General features: G+C 34.5%; 1 protein-coding gene across 5 annotated transcripts in view; it reads left to right on the top strand.

Moving 5' to 3' along the window:
- Positions 1–19001, top strand: part of ATP8A1 (ATPase phospholipid transporting 8A1) — a 102190-nt gene extending 83189 nt beyond the window's left edge. For all 5 annotated transcript variants that reach the window (XM_040555387.1, XM_040555384.1, XM_040555385.1 and 2 more), the window contains 4 exons: positions 7046–7134; positions 7511–7603; positions 13652–13743; positions 14394–19001. In XM_040555387.1, coding sequence (XP_040411321.1) covers positions 7046–7134; positions 7511–7603; positions 13652–13743; positions 14394–14491 — 372 coding nt within the window. In that variant the 3' untranslated portion in view covers positions 14492–19001. The remainder of the gene's footprint in view (positions 1–7045; positions 7135–7510; positions 7604–13651; positions 13744–14393) is intronic.
- Positions 19002–20659: the final 1658 nt, after the last annotated feature.

Raw genomic sequence — 20659 nt, forward strand, 5'->3', positions numbered from 1 at the left:
CTGCTGACAATGATCTGGATCCAAATTCATTCTTTAATTTCACAGTACTTTGATTTACCTGGTCTGAAATTGGAATGCCATTTAAGTTGGAAAAAGGTGCCACTACAGACTACAAAAAGAACATTTTCATTGTAGACCTGAGTAAATCAACTGTATGAATCTCTTCTATGATGATATAATTTTCTTTCACATGTAATATTAGCAAAGAGAAGAAGTGGATTGTATGTTCAGTATTTTAAACACATTTGCAGTATTTTCTCAGTTTGAAACCACACATAGTTTGCGTAAATATGTAAAAGTAAATGGCAAATCTCTTCATATTTTATGAGGTATTTTCCTTTGAGACTCTCCAATACACAGAAGACTGATCTATGATGCTGAACAACATGCATTTCAAACCTATGAGCAAGTGGATTTATATTTTTGTCTGTGTTTTTTTGTCTGTGTAGTCCTCTTGCAATAACTAATTGCATTAAAAATACAAGTTTATACGGTGGTAAAGTTATCTTTCCTAAACAAATATGGGTGTGATTTGAGTTGAAAGCCTTTAATTGCAGAGGAGAGAAAAAACAACTTGTGAGTTCCACACCAGTGTAACTCCTGACTCTTTTGGGTTTGATAACGTGTGCCTGAGTTGTTAGGGCTTTTTTTATACACCTGTCTAATTAATAAAGTAGCTTAAAATCATATACTGAAATAAGAAGTATGACACTGAAATTAAAATCAGAAGTTCAGTATCTGCAGAACTTCTTAATTTTATTGTGGTACTGTTGAAGTGCACTTTAAAATTCTCCAGAGCCCCATCTCTTTCTGCTCTGTCTGACCCAGGGGATTATACAAAATCAACAGAAATTGAAGTTAAGGAACAAACATGTATTGTACAGAATTTTAGCTTATTTGATTGAGGTTTGCAGAATCTTTGTGAAAAACAATAAAATTCCTTGTTGGATAATTTAGCTGTAAGAAAAATTGATTTGAATATACTACCGTAACAGTATTAGTTTTTGCTTCTGTCTTTACTATTGCACACATAGCAAACTTACATGGAATTGTACTTGTTAAAATATTAAATATTCAGCTTTTTATCCCTTACAGAAGTTTTGTTGGTTTGCGTGTGTGTTTGTATGTTAAAAAAAAATAGAAATGTAACTGTCTTCTTTCAGGTATTCAAAGGAGAAGTTTGTCTAAAATCTGATTTGACAGGGGAATTTGTTTTAGTCTGATGGTGACCAAAGCTAGTGTTGGAGATTCAAGCTAGTATCTTAGAACCACAGGCTGGCTGAGGCCGGCAGGGCCATCTGGAGGCACCTGCTCCAACCCCTGCTCAAGCAGGGACACCCACAGCAGGGTGCCCAGGACCATGTCGAGGTGGCTTTTGAAGATCTCCACAGCCTCTCTGGGCAACCTGTGCCAGTACTCCATCATGTGCTCAGTAAAATGCTTCTTGATGTTTAGGTGGATCCTCTTGTATTCCATTTTTGTGCCTGTTATCTCTTGTCCTGTCTGTCACTGGGCACCACTGGAAATAGCCTGGTGCAGTCAGTCCTCTTTACACCCTCCTGTCGGTAATTTGTCTACATTAGTAAATACCCCTTGAGTCTTGTGTTCTCCAGGCTGGGCAGTCCACCTCTGTTCATTGGCTTCTCTTTCTCTTGGGTCAGGACGTTGTCGTTGATGAGCTCCAGGAACCTAATGATTGTCTGTGCTTTGCTGTGTTCTTGCTTCAGCAGTCAGAGATGCGATTAATGGATATTTCTTGTCACGTGCATCTTTAAAAACAGATGAGTGTTAGTTTAATAACTTTCGTGGAATTCAGCATAATAAATAAGTTGGAATGACTTTTTTAAGGAAATTTTGATGGTGCTTTTCCTCAGTGTTAACAGGGGGAACTATAAATAATGCCCCCAACATTCAGAAAGTAATGATTCCCTTGAAATTATTTAATGAAAAAAGAGAAGCACTCTGCCTTGCTTTTAAGGTGTCTTTTGAGATAACTCAGTTGATAATCTGTATTTCTAAAAGTTGTCTTGAACCCCATATGGTAAACAAATACTGAAATCATTCTCAGATCTCAGGGAAATTTATTTCCAGATTTATGAAAAATGTCTAAAACCTGGTGTAGTCATGTTGAGTTAGCCAGTTATTTTTGTCACTTTTTTCCCTACTCCTTATTCCTGTTACAATTTGGATAGCCCACATCCTGGTAACAAATCTGTAGAACCACCAGAACTCATCTGCTCATTGTGGCTTAACATCCCCCTTGCCAGATATTATATGTTGTCTTTCAAGCAACTCAGATGGGTCCCCTATAGAATCTTTTCAACTGAGGCAAACAAGGAAAATCTAGTCTTTTCTTTCCGAATAATTTACCTTTTCTGCTTACAAACACCAGTAAACGTAATGTAACGGATCTCACCTTCCAAACATTTTCTACCATGTCTAATATCAAAACCAGGTGGCTAATTCTCTTTAATTTTCCGAAGGTTGTTTTTTTTTTTTTTTCAGAGCTTTTAGTTCACACTGCATCACAACCTTCTTTGTCAAACTTTTGCTAACAAAACCTGCTTCTCTTCTAATTCCTGGGAAACCTTTTTTTTTTCTGTCATGTTTTTTGTAAAAATTTCCAAGTATTACTATTTCTTATAAGGCTTTTTTTTTCTTTATTATTTTCTGGCTTTCTACCTTTGAGAGCACTTTCATCCCTATTTCTGTGATAAGTCTACAGAAATATTAACTGATAACTTCATAACAGTTATTCCTGGCAACATAATTTACCATTATGGGTTTGGGATGTTTTTCTTTGTTTGTTTGTTTTCAAAGGTTAAATACCTTTTCAGATAACCTAGGCTTTCATAAAATGCAAGGATGGAATTAAGTATCTATGAATTTAGTTCACAAAGGAAAAAAAGAACACACGCTCTGAAGCTACTCACAAGAACATCTAATATGGTTCAGTCTTTTATTTAATCTCTTTCTGGACTCAAGTGCTTTACTGGGGTTAGAGATAAATGCTAATCTGATGATTCACAAACCTGAACTACCTCATACAGTTAGACCCTTATATCACCTACATTTTTTTAAAGAGTCCATTTATGTAACAGTTAAATGACAAGAGCACTCACTCAAAATGAACGTTACCCAAGAGCCAGGTTTAAGTTTCTCTCTGCTTTCAGGGTAATGCCTTTTTTTTTTTTTTTCTGAAAGGGTGATAAAATAGAAAACTAAAATAGATGTCTTCTGCTGTTCCACTTTCTGTGGAGTAATCAAATATTTTTTGGACTAGAAGAAACGATGCTTGCTTTTGCTCTGAGTGACGAAGGTACTCTCTAGGAAAAGGCAGGATGTGTTCCAACAGATACTTAGAATATTAAAATATTAATTGAAAGTGACTGAACTAAGGACACTTCTGTAGATGAGAGACCTAAGTCTCAGTTTAGTCTCTATTGCTCTGTCTGGTTTCATTTATGTTTATATACTCTGGTCACCACAGAGATGCTTCTTTAAGCTTCAGGATTTATAGCATGTGTCCTTGAGCTTTATTATATATGTATTTATTATTCATAATGTTATTTGTGTTTATGTAATTGGGACTATAACTCATCCCTCTGAGGGATACATTTCACCCTTTATTACCCATCTGCAGTGAGGAAAATCAGTAGTCTTGCAATGGGCTAGTAGGATCCTTAGCTGAAGAAAATAAGAGGAACTAGGGAAAAAATGAAGGCATGTACTGTACTTTTTTTTTTGTCTCACAGGGGATTTGTTCAAATAAAAACTTAAAGATTCTGCCTGCAAATATCCAGTTATCCGCTTCTTAACTGTGTGCTACTTTCTCTTTTTCCTTTGAATGCGTTTTCAGAATATGGGAAGACTGCCTTTTTAATATACCTAATGAGCGAAGTTCCTACTTAATAGGACCTATGAGATGTTTCTTAAACTCTAAAGAGCAAAGAAACACTACAGGCATGACTATAACTCCTTGTAGGGAGTTCACTGCCCTGGGAGTTAAATGCAAATCTGTTTTAGTATTACAACAGTAAGTACTTTCACATGTATGAAGACAAACACATGCAGATAACTACAACTAACGAAGTTGTCTCTGTAGGTTGTTGAGGAGAGAAACTGTTGGGCTGATGGTGTTGAGGAGGTATTATTTTAATAGTTCTGTGGCTTATAGGGAGAGGGTGTGTACATAGATGATACCTGAAATAAACTGCAATAAGACTGTTCTTTTCATCTTTCTCTCTACTTTTAGAAGACTATCATTTCTAAAATCTAAGATAGCTGTTTCAGCAGAACGTTTCATAGTGAAGAGAAAGGAAATATTTTTTGTTCATTTTGGCATGTAATTTCCTAATAGTACATATCCATCTGTGCATTAAAAATATTTTGCATCCAGGATTTCTAATCTGCTGCTAAATCACGAAAGGGGCTAATTTTCAGTACTTTAAAAAAAAAAAAAGGAAAAAAAAAAAAAAAGAGAACCAATATAAAAATCTATACATTGCACTGTACAGGCAAATTTCTTTAATTTTTAGAAAGTCCTAATATTGAGCATGAGCTATGCAGACAACAAATTATTTATCCCCCCTGCAGGATTTGTTAGTCCTACAATAAACTAGGCTTTCCAGCTCTCATTTTGGATTACTTCTGAATTCCCCTGGGAGCCACTTTTGTGGCAGATTCCATTTGGTTTCACAAGGCCTAAAACTTGGCATAGACCACAAATCTCTCACATTAGGAACAATTTGTAAACCACGAACAGAGGCAGCCAGAGTCCGGCCCCAGAACAGGCTGCTCCTGTTAGTGCCATTGTCTGAAAAGGATTGGTTTGCCATTTCCCAGATGACCTGCCTATGTGTAGAGAGATGTGAAAAGTTAGAGACAAAAATGTTTTCTACAGAGTGAGGGGGGAGCTTTCTTGTACAGAAAGGAAGGAAATACCTCTGTGGGATTTTATTTTTCCCCTCTTCGTCCAAAAAATACAAAGAGGCCCTCTGTCTTTAATGCGAATGTCGGCTTTAAATCTTTTAGGTTTGGATTAACTCTGTAAAAGAAAAAAAATCTGACAGGCTTTCAAATATGACACAGAAAAACTTTTTTTTTCCTCAATTCATGTTGTTCATTTGTAAAGCCAAAGGCTGGATGGACTGAATAGTAGGCGCCAGTTGTTCCTTCATTCATAGTTAGCATTACAATGGTCAGAATTAACATCCTAAGACCTACATTATCACTTTTGCTGTTTCACCAGCAAACATTTAATACAGGGTGGCTAATGCAAGAACGGCTCTTAGCTGTGTTCCTATAAATTACCAAAATGTTATTAATAATAGGAAGTAACAGTTGTAATTCCTTCAAGTTGCATTTTTTATGCTTTTTGGTTTTGTTTAAGAAACTCTTAGTCTCTCTGAATTATTACTTAATTAGAAAAGATATTGCAAAATGTAGTTGTGATAGACATTTCCTATTAGCTGTTTAGCTGTTGTTTTAGGAAATTAGTACTTAATCATGTATGTCCTAAGTCATGTTTTGCTTATAAAGGTACTGCGCAAATACGTTTTCTCCACATGATAGAAATTTTCTTGATAGAAAATTTTCCTTCTCTCTCCCCCCCCCTTCCCCTTGAAGCTGTGAATTGGTTTTTTTTGAACCTGTCACTGCTCAGTATTTATACCTTTGCTGACAGCTGTTGGCAAAAATAATCCCTAAAATCTCAGGGCAGTATCTACGTCCTATAGCTGTCAAAATTTACCAGACTTTCAGTTCAAATACATTCTAATATTTTTCAAAGAATCAATAGGAATTTGAATACAAAAAAACAAAGTGAGTAAGAGTTTTTGCCTGTCTGAGAATGAGATTTTTATTCTGAAAATAATTCATTTTTGTTTTTACACACATAACGTACCAAGTATAATTCTAAAATATGGGGTGTGCATTCCGAAGGCAGAGTTCAGCTGCCACAAGCTACCTGCATTTTTCTGCTTATTGATATTAGGAAAATTTCAGATTGTTTATTTTAGTCAGGTACTAAGGTTTAAATTCCTTTAAAAGGAGTTAGTCGCACAGTAATGAAACAAAGATTTCAAAGGGTATCACTGTTGTAGCAATGTTACTTCCAATCTCTGTGCAATCTAATTCCATTACAAAATTCTTTTGAATATTGCCTGCAAAACAATCCTTCAGTAACATGCTTTGTTAATTCCTTGTATCCATACATGCATTACAAGGGTCAAATAAAGTTTTTTTTTCTTTTAATGTCCATGTGTTATGATATTTGTTTTGGTTTTAGTTTTTAGTATGTTAACAGACAAGTTATAAGAAGAATAAATATTTATGTAGTAGTATAGGACAGGGTATAAAAATGGAAACATACAACTAAGCAGTAACATGTTTTGCAAGTATTACACCATGCATTAGCATGTTGGATCTTCATTTAACACTGTGTTGCACACTTCCATAATTAAGTAATTAGTTGTTAGTTCTCATTATTAAGTAGTTTGCTGCACAGGAACCTGTAGCAGTGTGGGAACAATGGTACAGTGAGCTCTATTGGAGATAGCTCAACTTCAATCTGAATTATATTGTGAAATGATTGTAACAGTGTCCAGTATCCATAGCCAAGTTCAGTATTCATTTTACCTCCTAGGGTTGATTGCAAATGAGAGATTGTGCTCATGATGTATTGACAAAGATTGGGGGACGGGAGTGAGGGGGTCAATAAATCTGAAAAGTCTATAATCAGCATAGTGGTATAGAGCAGTGTTGTGGAGGGGTAGGTTCTCCCTCTCTCAAATTGCTAAGCAGCGTGATCTTTCTACCAGCTTCTTAACATGAATTAGTGCTTACTGTCTACTGGATTTCTATGTCACGTCAAGGGATTTTAGAAAGGTGTTAAAGCTGTGTTTTACATTAGAGGTTCATTTAAACTTGATTTTGATGCCCTTAACCGAATCATTGATATTTCTATGCTTATTTGTTGTTGTGTTTTTTTTTTTTTTCTAGTTCTCATCATCACCTCAACACATTTTATACTTTTTCTTTCCAGGCAGCTATGATGTTCAGCTCTGGAGTATTTTGGATGGGACTTTTATGTATTCCTATGACAGCTTTACTTTTTGATGTAGTATACAAAGTGTGAGTACAGAAATGCTGAGGTTTACGGGAAAAAGTACTGACATTAAGCATGTGTTCTAATTACTACTATAACAAAAACAAATAAAGATCAGCTCTGGTAATTATATAAAATTGTTTTAGATGAACCTGGTTACAAATGCCATTAATTTTAAATGCTTCAGTAATTGTAATGTGTTTTACAAATAAAATATTTGTGTCTGCTTTGCAAGAGCAGCTGATAAAATATATTTAGACTTGTTTTATCATATTTCTTCTTTTAAAACTTAATTCAGTTACCTAGAAAAATATATTTGTATATTGAATGCTTATGTAAGCACTAATACAATGTGATCTTTTACTTTCAAAAAAGTAAATCTGCCAGTATTTTCTATTACAGAGTAAAAAGAGCTACTTTTAAGACACTGGTAGATGAAGTTCAGGAGCTGGAAGCAAAGTCTGAGGATCCTGGGGCAGTTGTGCATGGCAAGAGGTACTGTAAAAATCCATAGATCATTGTCTTTCATTTAAAAAATAATAATAATAATGCTAAATATCATCAGCCTCATACACTTATCAAAGGCAAAAGGTTATTTTCCAAAAACAAGTAGAATTTCCAATTAAATAGATTGAAAAGAATTCAGTGTAGGTATCTGTAAAAAGTTTCAGGTCTACTCAGCCTACATGTCTTTTCATATGCTTTGATGTTAAAATTTTAATTCTGTCACTTTGTGTTAACAACCAAGGCAAAGGGAGTTTAAACCTGCATCATTTACTAATACAGTTATAAATTGGGCTTAAGCATATAAAAATAAACTTAAAAATAAAAAATAAGTAAATATATAAAAACCACCTGCCTAGTAGCATATTGAAAACCAGGAAAATCTGTCCAGGATCTGCTGAAATTAAATAGAATAAGCTGGCATTGTATCTAATGCCAGTCAAGAGCAAACAAATTTGACTAAATTATATGAGGTAAGAAATAACTTCAACTTGACACCTCACAAGAATTCTCTTATTGAGCTCTGAACCAGAAAGCAATATATGCTTTGTGCTCTTTTGGAAAGAGAAAAGTTGTAACAGAATAAATTACAGAAAAGAAAGCAGATGTTAGTACTAGAAAGTACTGAAAGGGGACCATCTTACAGATGTAGAAGTAAGGTATTGTACATTTTCAATGTTCCGAACTTTCATTCCCAAGACTTGTCTCATGTTCTCAAACTCAGCTATTTCCATTGTCTAGGCAGTACGCTATTTCTTCATCCCACAGAATTTCTTCCACATCTCTTTGTTATTTAGGCCAGAGGAACTTGGTGTTTTCACCAATGGTTTTGTAATTATTTCTTAATCTCACAATTAAATAGCTAGGAGGGCTTCATGAAGATTGTTTCAGCTACCTGCCCGAGTATCTTTCTTAGATCCATTCATTCTCCCCTGTCATTTTTTAACCTGTATTCTTTGAAGTGTATAAGCATCTGCGTCTCATGCAAAATCAATGGATGTTAGACATCTTAGTATCTGCTAAGGATTTATTTCGTTGATGTTTCTATTGTTGTTATTAATTCAGGTAATAGAGCCAAAATTTCCTTCTTTAAGGAGAATGTTTCCTTTGTTAAGGAGATGGTCTCATAGACTGACTTACTTATACCTTCAGAAACTTGACTGAACTATTCTTTTTTGTTTTAGCATCTATGTTGCAGAAACCTGGGTTAACTAGTTAACATTGCAGAGTAATTAGCTAAATTGGCATGGAATGTCCTCAACATCAGTTCTAAATATGCACATGGGTCTTTTATATTCTTGAGTGGCAGCACTTTTTGTGTGAGCCCAGCTAATCATTTTTGACAACCTTACTGTATATTCTTCAGCACCAACTAATATTTTTCTAGTGTGCATAATTGTGGAAGTACCATTCTATATTGTAATAGAAAAAGGGATTTGTTCTCATAAAATGCCAAGTAGCCTAAAATGCAGGCTCTTAGAAGATACAAAACGCTGTTTAAGAGGAAACTGAAATAGTGAGAAAGATAACTCAGGAAATGTTTCACCCTGTCCATTACCATCTTAAAAATACTACAACACAAAATAAGAGAGTCAACTTCCACAAATAACAGGTCAGGATTCTATCATTGGCTAGATGCTATAATTAAATGGCATTTGAATATTAGTGTTAATTTTCATGTTATTAGTGAAATGTATTAGTGTTAATTTTAATTGCTTTTTTTTCAGCTAGAATATATTTGTTTCAGATTTTTTAGAGCTGTGTTGACCTGATATGGCATGCATTTAAATATGTGGAGCCATGGGGATTGGACTCAATGATTCTTGTGGGTCCCTTCCACCTCAGGATATTCTATGATTGTGTGATTCTGTAACTAAGATGGTAAAGCTTCAACCTTTTGATGTTTTCCTACCAGTCTTAGGATGGGAATTTTCTATTTAAATTCCAAATTTGCACCTTCCTCTGTTTTCTTAAAACTAGAATAAAATTGTCATTTAGATTGAAATAATTTAAAGTATTGTTCTTTAAGGATCCTGATTGTATTTTAGCATATCTTTTAGAAGTAGGACAGGCTGATACAGTCTTAAGATCTGTCATCCTTCATATCTTACCAGTGCTGATTTGAAAAGGTATTTTAACCGGTACCATTGAAGACTCAGGAAGAGCATCCCTGTTGTATCCTGTTTGGTAAAGAACATGTAATCAGAATTTTTCCCAATAAATAGCCACAAATAATTTATTCTATCCTTATGTAGGCAACACATTGAAATTGTTTTTGTTGCATATATTTATCCATTAAGTAAGAACATATCTTGAGCAAGAAGGTGTAGGTTTTACATGATGTTGTAGTTTAGCCTGACAGGCAGCTAAGTACCACGCATTTACTCACTCCCCTGCCAGAGGGATGTGGGAGAGAATTAGAAAAAGGTAAAACTCGTGTGTTAAGATAAAGGCAGTTCAATAGGACAGAAAAGGAAGGGAAACTAATAATAATAAAATGCTGATAAAAGAGTATACAAAACAAGTGATGCACAATGCAGTTTCTTACCACCTGATGACTGATGACCAGCCAGTCCCTGAATAGCAACACCCCACCCCTGGCCAGCTCCCACCAGCTTTATTGTCCAGCATCACTCCATGTGGCATGGAACATCCCTTTGGCCGGTCTGGGTCAGCTCTCCTGGTTCTGTGCCCTCCCAGCTTCTTGTGCAACCCCAGATTCCTGGCTGGCAAGGCAGCACAAGAAGCTGAAAAGCCCTTGGCTCTCTGTAAACACCGCTCTGCAACAACTAAGCATCAGTGTGTTATCAAGATTATTCTCATCCTAAATCCAAAACACGGCAATGTACCAGCTAGCAGGAAGAAAATTAACACTATCACAGCCAAAGCCAGGACACTAACTTTTCTAATAGAAAGTAAACTTTTATGTTGGAATAGTATTTCCTTGAGCTTAAAGAACAGACCAGCTTCAGTGAAGTAGCAAATTTATGTCACAAAAAGTATGATTTTTATAAGTAAAGACATGGTAACAGATGTGACAAAGCTGTTTACACTTAAAATTGAAATGACTAAAATAAGAGCATATTCTTTGTGTACAAACCATGGTTCAAAAAAAAAAAAAAGCTTTTCTGATACCTAGTATATAATGTTTAAGTAAAACCAACAATATTAATACTCATAAAATATTTTTATATTTTATAGACTAAAAGTAACATAATAGACTAAAATTAACACAAATAACAGCCCTAACTTGTGTCTTCAGAGATATTTACCACAAATGCTGCTTCATACAGTAATTGTTTTTCATTCAAGCCACTTTGAAATTATTTTTTTTAAACCAGCCAAATGGTTGATCAGGAATATATGAAGTAGTTTTTTTTTTTTTTCCTGTAAGTGTACATGACATGGTCAGATATAGTTAATATTCAGATTTTCCATATAGGTACACATAATGAGCATTGTAACTTAGTTGCTGATTTATCATTGGTTAATTATGAAACCATGTTTTCTTGACTTCGCATGGAGATTTTTAAAAGTTTAGGATGGCAGCAAGGCAATTCATAATAAAGGGCTTTCACTATTTCCTCAAGTATAGAAATAGAACAGAATTTAATACCTGAGTAGCTGGAAGCACTTTTGTTTTCCAAAATGTGTTTCGTACTTCACTTGTATTTTCTGTACCAGCAATCAGATCTATGCAGTGGAAACTTCATTATACATAAACTAACAAATGTGCGTACTTTATTTTCATGTAAAACTTAAGGCAGTATTTTCAGTGCTTAGCATTTAGGCAATCTGAATATTTCATTCTGAAATAAGGGTATGTGATGATGATACCAAAATGCTGCAATAGGTCTACTGTGCTTTTGTGCCTACAAAAATAGCTTTGTACTAGAAAATAACATTTGTCAAAACAAAAACAAAAAAATGCTGTTTTCAGTTAATTTTAAGAAAGGTTTCTTAGATGTGTTGCAAAGGAAATACAGTTGATATCTATATCAAATTTTTCATATGGTCTTTCACCTCTTTGCCCTCCCATTTACGTAAAGGTATTTATTTATTCACCCTGTGTGTCCTCATGGTTTAAACCTCTGTCCTTAAGTCGTTTTTAGTAATCTAGTTTACTTTAACAGTTGTAGCTCTGAACTAAAAGTCTACATTGCCTAGTGGAGCAGTGAAGAGGAAAAAATTAAAAAAAAATACATATAGCATATGAAAACATGGAGAGTAAGATGTATCTCAATACTCCGACTTCTCCGTTCTTGGGATTTTGGCTCAGCAGATGCCGACTGCTTTCCTGCAATTGGTACCTAATTCATTTTTACAAGGAAGTTCCGTTCTATTCAAAACATGACCAACAAAGCAGTTTACTACACCCATCCTCTTACCCTGTAGATTTTACGGTTAGCCTTCCTCTGTGCATGTGGGGATTTAAGTTTATTTCCCTCTTCCAACGTAGAAGAGCCAGGCTCTGACCTCCTGGCATGTTCTTTAAACATCATATTGGATGGAAACAGAAAGGGGAAGCAGACCACCAGTCTCTCCAGTTTAAGCCAATGGTTCAATTTTATCTAGAAAAATTAAGTGCTCATTGAAGGAAGAACAAGCATTTCTAATATAATGCTCATATAGAATGCTACTTTAGTAAGGGAAGGAATCAAGTTCCATTCCTACCACTTAGTCTGGTAGGTAGTTAGGGAAGGTAGTCTATTTAGATAATTGGCGGTAATATTAAGGAGTAATTTGACTGGTCAGAACTCACTGAAGTTAGGCATATGAAATCCATTATACATGCCACGTCCTTACACAGAGACAACTTTGATAATCTGGCAGAACTAACAAAATCAAATCACTATATACGCAGAATGAATATTACATAGATTTAAGTAAAATAAATCATTTTTAGACCAGTTTACATGGGGAGGGACTGGATTTTCCAGCACTGGAAATGGTTAAATGACAGGTTGGTATTTTTCTGAAACACAAGCTCTAATTCACATTGAATATCAAATTTAGAGCAAGAAATTAAAGTGGTTTTTATGGTTTTTTGTTTGTTTGTTTTTGTTTGTTTTTTTTAATACAGTCCCTGTGCATCTTCCATACGTTACCAAAATCGTGAACTTTCTGAGCTACAGCTAGTCCATCTGTTACTTATTTAGTAATGTAGAATCCTATTTGAAAGAATTTTAAATGTAAGAGAGATGAACTGCAATGAAACCTGACACATTCACTACAGTTCACAGGATTCAGCTGTCCCTTGAGCCTCAGCTGGTCTAAAACCAACGTAATACTCCTTGTGTTTTCTATGTAGGCTGAAATGGAAATCCTCTTGGATCATATTAGAGCATAATAAACACATAAAAAAGCAGTGTAGAGCCTGTACTGCTCTGGAAAGGAGATGGGCTGAAGTGACCCACTTCCAGTAGTAATAGTAGCTCATTATTTGGGTATGACCTCCAGAAAAACAAACTCCAGAGTTTGACAGAGAACAGACCTTGTTAAATCACTTCTCATGGAAAATCTGAAATGTTTTGATATGAAATATGTTTCTGTACACAGAGCTGATAACAACTGGTCTGACTTTCCCTCCATCTTCCTTTCCTATCCCACTCTGGGGTAATGTTTCAGTAGAAGCTAAGAGCCCTTCTTTCTGTAAGAAATTTGGCCTGGAGCTATTCAGCCCATGCTGCTTCTAGAAAGCCAGTGCCTTCCCTTTACACCACATGTTTCTAAAGGAGTCACGCTCAAATATATAAAATATTATTCACTTATTTGCATTGTCAGTGCATGACGGTACCTCAGACAGATGTTTTGCGTTTACTGTAACAAGTAAAAACAATACAAAGGATCTGGACATCATAACCTGCCCTTGCACAAGCTTTTAATCATCTATTTAATAATTAATTCAGGCACAGGTAAAAATAATTTTTAAAAGATCATTTTTCTTTTAATAACTAATTCCTGTTTAACAGACTCAAAGGTAAAGGGTTAGTGTAATTAGTAAGTAATTTTTTTCACATGTATCTGCTTTCTTTCTAGCTTAACTGAAAGAGCCCAACTACTGAAGAATGTTTTTAAGAAGAACCACGTGAACTTGTATCGCTCTGATTCGCTGCAGCAAAATTTGCTTCGTAAGTGTTCACTTACAAAGAAAAAGTAGTATATGTTAATAGTATGGAAGTAAAACACTACCTTTCACTGCATTTGTGTATAGTAAAGATGCAGTATCCTAATATTTGTCACGGTGGCTTTTAGTACATCTTTCTAGAATGCACCTTTTAAAATTTATCTATTTTCTATCACAGCTTTGGATAGGACTGTTTTTTATGATCTTAGCATTATCTTTAACAAGTGAATTAGTCAATAAATTTTGTTAAATTTTGTAGGTTTTTGTAGTTAATTTTTCAAACTTTAAGCATCTTTAAGTTGTTTTAATTCAGTCTGCCTTCAAAAAAAGGAAGACATGTTTGGAGTGTAGGTATTAGATACTGTGTTTGTGAAAACTGACATTGTGTGTGACCATGTTCATATTTGAATGTAAACCCAGTTAGACTATATTCTTTGACCGTGGTTAGGATTCTATTAATTCCTAAGATACTTTGCTATTTTACAATTGCAAAATTATGTAAGAAAGAGTGTGGGTTTTCTACCTACTAACAACTGAAAAGAGACTTACTCATCTATATTGACCTTTGTTAAGTTCCTTTCATTAAAGCTTTAAAATATTGAGGATTATGTGAAATCCGATTAAAACTTTTTCTATTTTGGTTTGTATCTGCAGATGGCTACGCTTTCTCTCAAGATGAAAATGGAATAGTTTCCCAGTCCGAAGTAATAAGAGCATATGATACCACAAAACAAAGGCCTGAGGAATGGTGAAGGAACACAGCTCAAGATTTAGGCCTCATAAGTTACTTCTGTGAGACAGACTACTAGATCTTTGCTGGGAGCTACAACCATGGCCCAGTCATCAGAGATTTTAAGATCTATGATGATCTTATTCCATAAAGTTTGGATTTGTGTATTCAGTAGACATAAGCACTGTGCAACTATACTGTAACACACCATCTCTAAATTTTTTAACAAGTATTTGCTTAGCCTTTGTAAGCAGATTGGAATTTACCTTGTATCTTGCCAGCTTGCTTATTTTACAATGAAGTTGAATCAATACTGGTCATATACTTGGAAGGTAATGGTCAGATTGCTAAACATGCTTTACATTGACAGACCATTATCATCTGTGGAAGTTTTTAAGTGGTAATATATTTAAATACAGTTGATAACAAGCCTTTCATTTCAACAAGTGCTGAAAAAATAGTATCTTAATGGTGTTCACTCACCTTCTTTACGAAAGATTTTGAGTCAAGATGTTTATAGATATTTGTGTCAAACTAGCCTACAAACGTTTGCCAAAGAAGTTCCGTAAATGTTTTCTGTTGTCAGAAATAATTTGAAAGGAAACGAACTCCAGTCCTGATTTCAGAACTGCATGCTTGAGTCTCTGCACTCAAGAAGAAAGATTTACTGTGCAGTGAGTCTAATTTGTGTGGCCTTGATGGCATTTGCTTTCAAAACTGCAAGTATTGCACCCTTGGCCTTATAGAATCTTTTCCCTTATTTTCATTTAATAGTGCATATGTTGAAAATGGATACCACCTTGTAAAATTGAGTGCACATTATTTTTGTTCAAATTTTAAAGAATTGCTCTGCCTTACTTCCCTTCATCAAACTTGAATTATTTTTGCAATGCTTAGATTTGGTAATTGTATCTGCTTATACTGTAAGTTCAAAAGAAAGTTTGTTTTAATTTACTTTTTAAACTTAATTACATTTTCAACATTTTTATACTAAAGTATTGCATATATTGAAACACAGAGCAAACCATGCCCTTCAGTAGTGTGATATGTACTGTTTTATTTGCACTGAAGTCACTTCCTATGAAGATGTGAAATACATTGCAGCAGCCTCTTTAGAACTTAATGGTCAAGCAGAATACCTATACACTCACCTTTAATTAAAAAGAGAAGGATAGTGACTGCAGCAAAAGATACTTATGTTTTTTATTTAAAAAAAAAGGGGGGGGGGTAAATTAAAAGTCGCTTACTAGGAAAATTGTGATGATAATGTTTTTAAGTAGTAAAAGTTGGTATTTCTCAGCTTACCACCCAATGGCCACCAGGTTTCAAATAAGAGAAAGCTACTTTTTAATTTGAGAAATTAGTTAAATCTTGTAGCTTTTTAGTCCATGTTTAATTCTGATTTTAAAAGCCACCGTAATTGCATCTAGAATACATTATTCTGTAGTAACAGATGCTTTTATTTTTAATTAAATTTCAGTGTATTATGTAGAAATCACAGTTTTTTCCTTGAATGGAGATCAGCTAGATGGAAAAGCAGAACAGTGACATCCTTAGTGATCTGCTAGATGAAGATTTTCCTCTTTGCTCTCCAACTCATCCAGTTTCAACTTAAAAGTAACAGGTCCTACATTCACATCTTTTCTGAACCTTCCTTGATCAGTCTTACTAATTTTTATAAAACCATTTACTAAAGGTGATTTTAGCTCTTTGCCTTTCATCTAACTAAACACTTGACATGTAATGTTATTACACCGTCCAACTTTCTTGTGCTCCATTCTAGGAGAAGCTTACAAATATACATGAAAACCCCAACAAAAGACACTATATGAAAGTACATATTTAGGAAGGCATATCAATGGGAAGGCAGTCTGCATTTCATATGCATGTTATGCAATGTCTTCCTCTCGCTTTCCCGGAGTGATCTCTAAACAGAAGTGAAAACAGAAGACAGGGACAAAGGGGACGTATCCCACTAGAAACAGTACTGCCAGTCAGTCATGCAGACAAGAACTGCCTTCAGAAAAGCCATTTCAGGCATAGATAAATAGATGGATCAATATGGGAGGGGCAAATCACTTGACCTAAGGCAAGAAAAAATTTGGGGGCATGGCCCTTTCCTAAAATGGGGTTCCCTATTTTCTGTCATCGAAGGGACAATGACCAACTTCAAAACATTTCTGAAATTAACCATGACACTGTTGTTCTTTTGTAATCTTTCAGTGTACTTAACTCATAAAATGGTCCAATCCACACATACTGACTAATTTTTATATTATTTTTCTGTTCTAAATGATTTATTTACTGATTTTGCAGAAATTACATGAGGACTAGAAATCCATTGCAATGTATTGTGACAAAGTTACAGGAATGCACATTATTTAAAAAAAAAAAAAAAAAAAAGCATCTCCCAGTTGTAAAAGTTTGTTGAAAATGACACTATATATATTAAAAAGGAAAACAGTTCTAACTTAGATGGTGATTATTTTTTTTAAGGTAGTGTAAACTTATCACAATGTTTCATCCTTACGTCTTTATAGAATTGAAAGTAGTATTTCACAAAGTACAGTTTTCATTTTTATTTTTTGTTTTTTTCCCCTTGTCTCTATACTTTTTCCACAAGCCATATGTTATTTATTGTCTGGTGATTAGTGATAGGAAGATACTGCTTCATGGAAATAGTAAAAAGACAATGTGGCAATTCTAACCATGTTTTTTGATTTTTGTAAACAACTTAATTTTTTCATTTTTGTAAGCAACTTAATTTTAAAACATAAGATCATCCTAGCTGTGTGTGCACATTTTTTAAATCAGGTCAGGTATACAATATGCACTTTATTTTCTTGTTAAGTACACAGTAATATAATCTATTATGATCTGGTTCATACATCATATCTTTGTTAAAGTAAGGGGATTGTGCAGATGTTTATTGAAAGAAAAAACAGTTTAGGCAAAAATACTTATAAGAATGCATTTGTTCTTATTGTTTAAAAATTCGAATTTGTATTGAATACAGAATTCACGTGGAATTTTCCATCTGTTTCATGTGCACTGTGTAATTACAAGTTAGTATTAAAAATTAAACATCAAAAAGTTGAAGCAGTGCCACTTAGAAATCAGATACCGTATAAATACTGTTGCTTAATTATTTTTAAATATATATATATATATATATATATGTATGAGTGATTCAAAAGAGTAACAGGAAACAATTTTAACAAACCTATTGATAATTTGTATTTGGAAAATTTTCTTGCCAATTCCTAATTTTACACTTATTTTTGCAAGGCAGTTTCAACAGATTTATACTTGAACATCATTCTATTTGTATAAAATAAATAAAGTATTTTGAAACACTGAGAGTTAGCTGAAGATTCCTATATGTCAACATACATCCATAAAATTCCCTATGTTACAAGGATGTGTTTAAAGTGTCTTAGGACATTTTCATTATTTTGAAATCCATCTGGAATGATTAGTAATTTGGAGTACGTGTTAAATTTAAGGAGAGATGTTGTTTCCCTTTTTTCTTCCATGTTGCGTAAAAGCACTTGTAGTTCTGATGAATTTATCATTCTGTCTGCATGAGGTGATATTTTTCAGTGTTCGGAGGCAATGCATGGTTGTTGCTCTTCCTGTTTTTTAATGCCTTTGTTAAAAGTCTTCTCATAATATAGCCAGAAGCTAGCGCTCTGTAAGCAAATGAGTTTGTCAATTCAACTTTCTTGGTACTGGATGTTTTCATTGGTAGCAAAACTCAACAAATGAGTTTCTCCTTCCCCCCTCTGCCCTCACTCCCCCAGTTTGTTCGCTGTTAACCAATAGATCTTCATTAAACAAAGGAATATTTTAGCATTCCAAACCTGGTTCCTGCTTATGCAAACCGTTACTCACATAGGCTTCAATTGGACTGTTTGTAAGTATAAGGACTGCTCAGCTGAGTAACGATGTGCAAAGCCGGGCACTTTGGAGGGTTGGGACTTTTGGAAGGTTGGTTAAATAAAAGCATTTCCATATATTGAGTGATTTGTAACTGCAAAGCTGCAACCAGAATCATTTTTTTTAAACCATATTTTATGGTGTTTCTTTATTGTAGAATAGAAGCCATAAATGCACTAACATTGTTTTTTCTACGTCAACTTAATTTTTCATTAAGATTTTCAGTGTTTGATATGTATGAACCGCTGCAGAAAGCAGTCACTATGTACAAGCAAAATTTGCATTCAAGGTAAAGTGAGGTTTTACAGCCCCACTAAGCCATTACTGCTGAAACTGTTGTGGAAATTATGAAGCTGCATGAATGAAGACTTTTTGAGTCGGTGTTTATGGTAGTTTCTCAGGTTTAGTTTTAACTGGATGTTAAATGCACTGTGTTTTATAAGTAGTTATTCTCTCTTAGTAACACATTCAGTTCTATGCAGTGTTACATGTCATTTGGCATTTGGTGAATGTGCATGTTTTGAACTGCAAATTTTAAATGTTTTGTCTTTTAATTGTTAAAAAAAAAAAATGAATAAACTTTGCCATTAAACGAAAACTCATAGCTGAAGTGATTGGTTGCAAATGCTAGGGATTGCTTTCAAAAAAGAAAATGCGTATGCCATCATTCTTGTCTTTAAAAATGGGACATTTCAGAAATAGCATTACATGAGTATCAGAAACTACTTATGTTACTTTGGTAAACCAAAAAGAAAAGTAGAAAAATGTTGTGTTTTTTTTTAATAGTTATTTTCAAATGTCTTGTTCAGTTCTCATGTGAAGTCCAGAGAGACATTAAAGCAAACAAGCAAGAAAGGAGTATGGGAGCCTGCAATTTAGTGATTTGCAGCAGAGCCCTAAGATACTTCTGGTGGTGATGCTGTATTTTGACAGAGAAGTATGCAGTACAAAAGTGGTAGAGTGGGAATAAGGGAACGTCATCTCATTTTTCAGATGACAGTGATGGACACTGTATCCCATGGCCACAATAGCAGCAGATACTTCTTTTGCCTAACAGTGCTTACCCACAGAATAAAAATCAATACAGACAAACCTAATTTGGGTTTTGGTTGTAGATAAGATGACTGATTCTTTTTATATACTAGGCAATTAATTTCTTGTAGATTTTGTGTTCTGTGCAGTTAGGCTCAATAATGGACGCATCTTTTAAGCTGTTTCATGATGCCAGTCTTAAATGGTGGAGCTGGCTTAAGGAGATTCCACCTCGCAGTATGTCAGCTTCTCTGCTATGCTGACAGTCATAAAGCCATTAAAATTATTCAGGTTATAATCCTTAAAATGATTCAGGTTCCCTTTCAAGTCCCTACCCTCTTTTCTTATGGAAAATGTTAGTTGTAAGCAAAATCATTTCACCAACCTGACTTACGCTACAGCCCACCAAAATTCACAAGTCAGATGGAGAGAATGAAAAGAAGAGAAAAGCATTTCTTTCTACCTCCGTGAGTGAAGACAGCGTATCACAGAATTACCGCCTCAATGTAATTGTGAATCAAAAACTTTGTATAAACGTTGTGGAGCAGCAGCCCCCTCAAAAGCAGGTCTGTGTCGCTCTGTTTAGCCTGCACAACACATCACAATACACGGAAAAACAGTGCCAAGGATTGATTCCATATCTTTACTGTCAAGCTTTAATAGCAGCAATGAAATCATTTTAAAATTGTCATATTATATTATTACATTCCTGGGGGACTAGTATTACAAACGGTCCATTAGTTTACCTAGCCATTTTTGCCATACTTCTTACCTAGCTTCAAATAAAATCCTTCAGAAATTCCTGCCAGCACATGTAATGTTTTCCTTGGCACCGAAGGAGTTTGATACATTTTGGAGATATATGGTTAAGAAACCCTTAGTATAGGAAAACCAAATGAAGGGCTGATCTAATTCATGTCACTATTCATTATTCTTTGCCCATAGAAGGTGTGGGTTTTATACATGCAATTACCAGCTAATCGCAATCAAAGCATTTTGTGCATAATGTGTGTGAATGACAATAATCAGTTTCCTGAGTGTGATTCTTCTTCCATTTTGATGTATCTTAGATTGGTGTCACTCTAGTAAAGTGCGTATGAAATAGCTCCTCATTTACAAATGAAATAATTAAGCCTGCTCTGCTTAAAAACAACAACAAAAAAAGGCATAGCAGTTCAGCAAGTACTATATAAAGGTTTTTTTTCAGTTCAAGCGTACA

This window comes from Cygnus olor, chromosome 4 (assembly GCF_009769625.2).
Source record: "Cygnus olor isolate bCygOlo1 chromosome 4, bCygOlo1.pri.v2, whole genome shotgun sequence".
In the NCBI taxonomy this organism is placed as follows: domain Eukaryota; kingdom Metazoa; phylum Chordata; class Aves; order Anseriformes; family Anatidae; genus Cygnus; species Cygnus olor.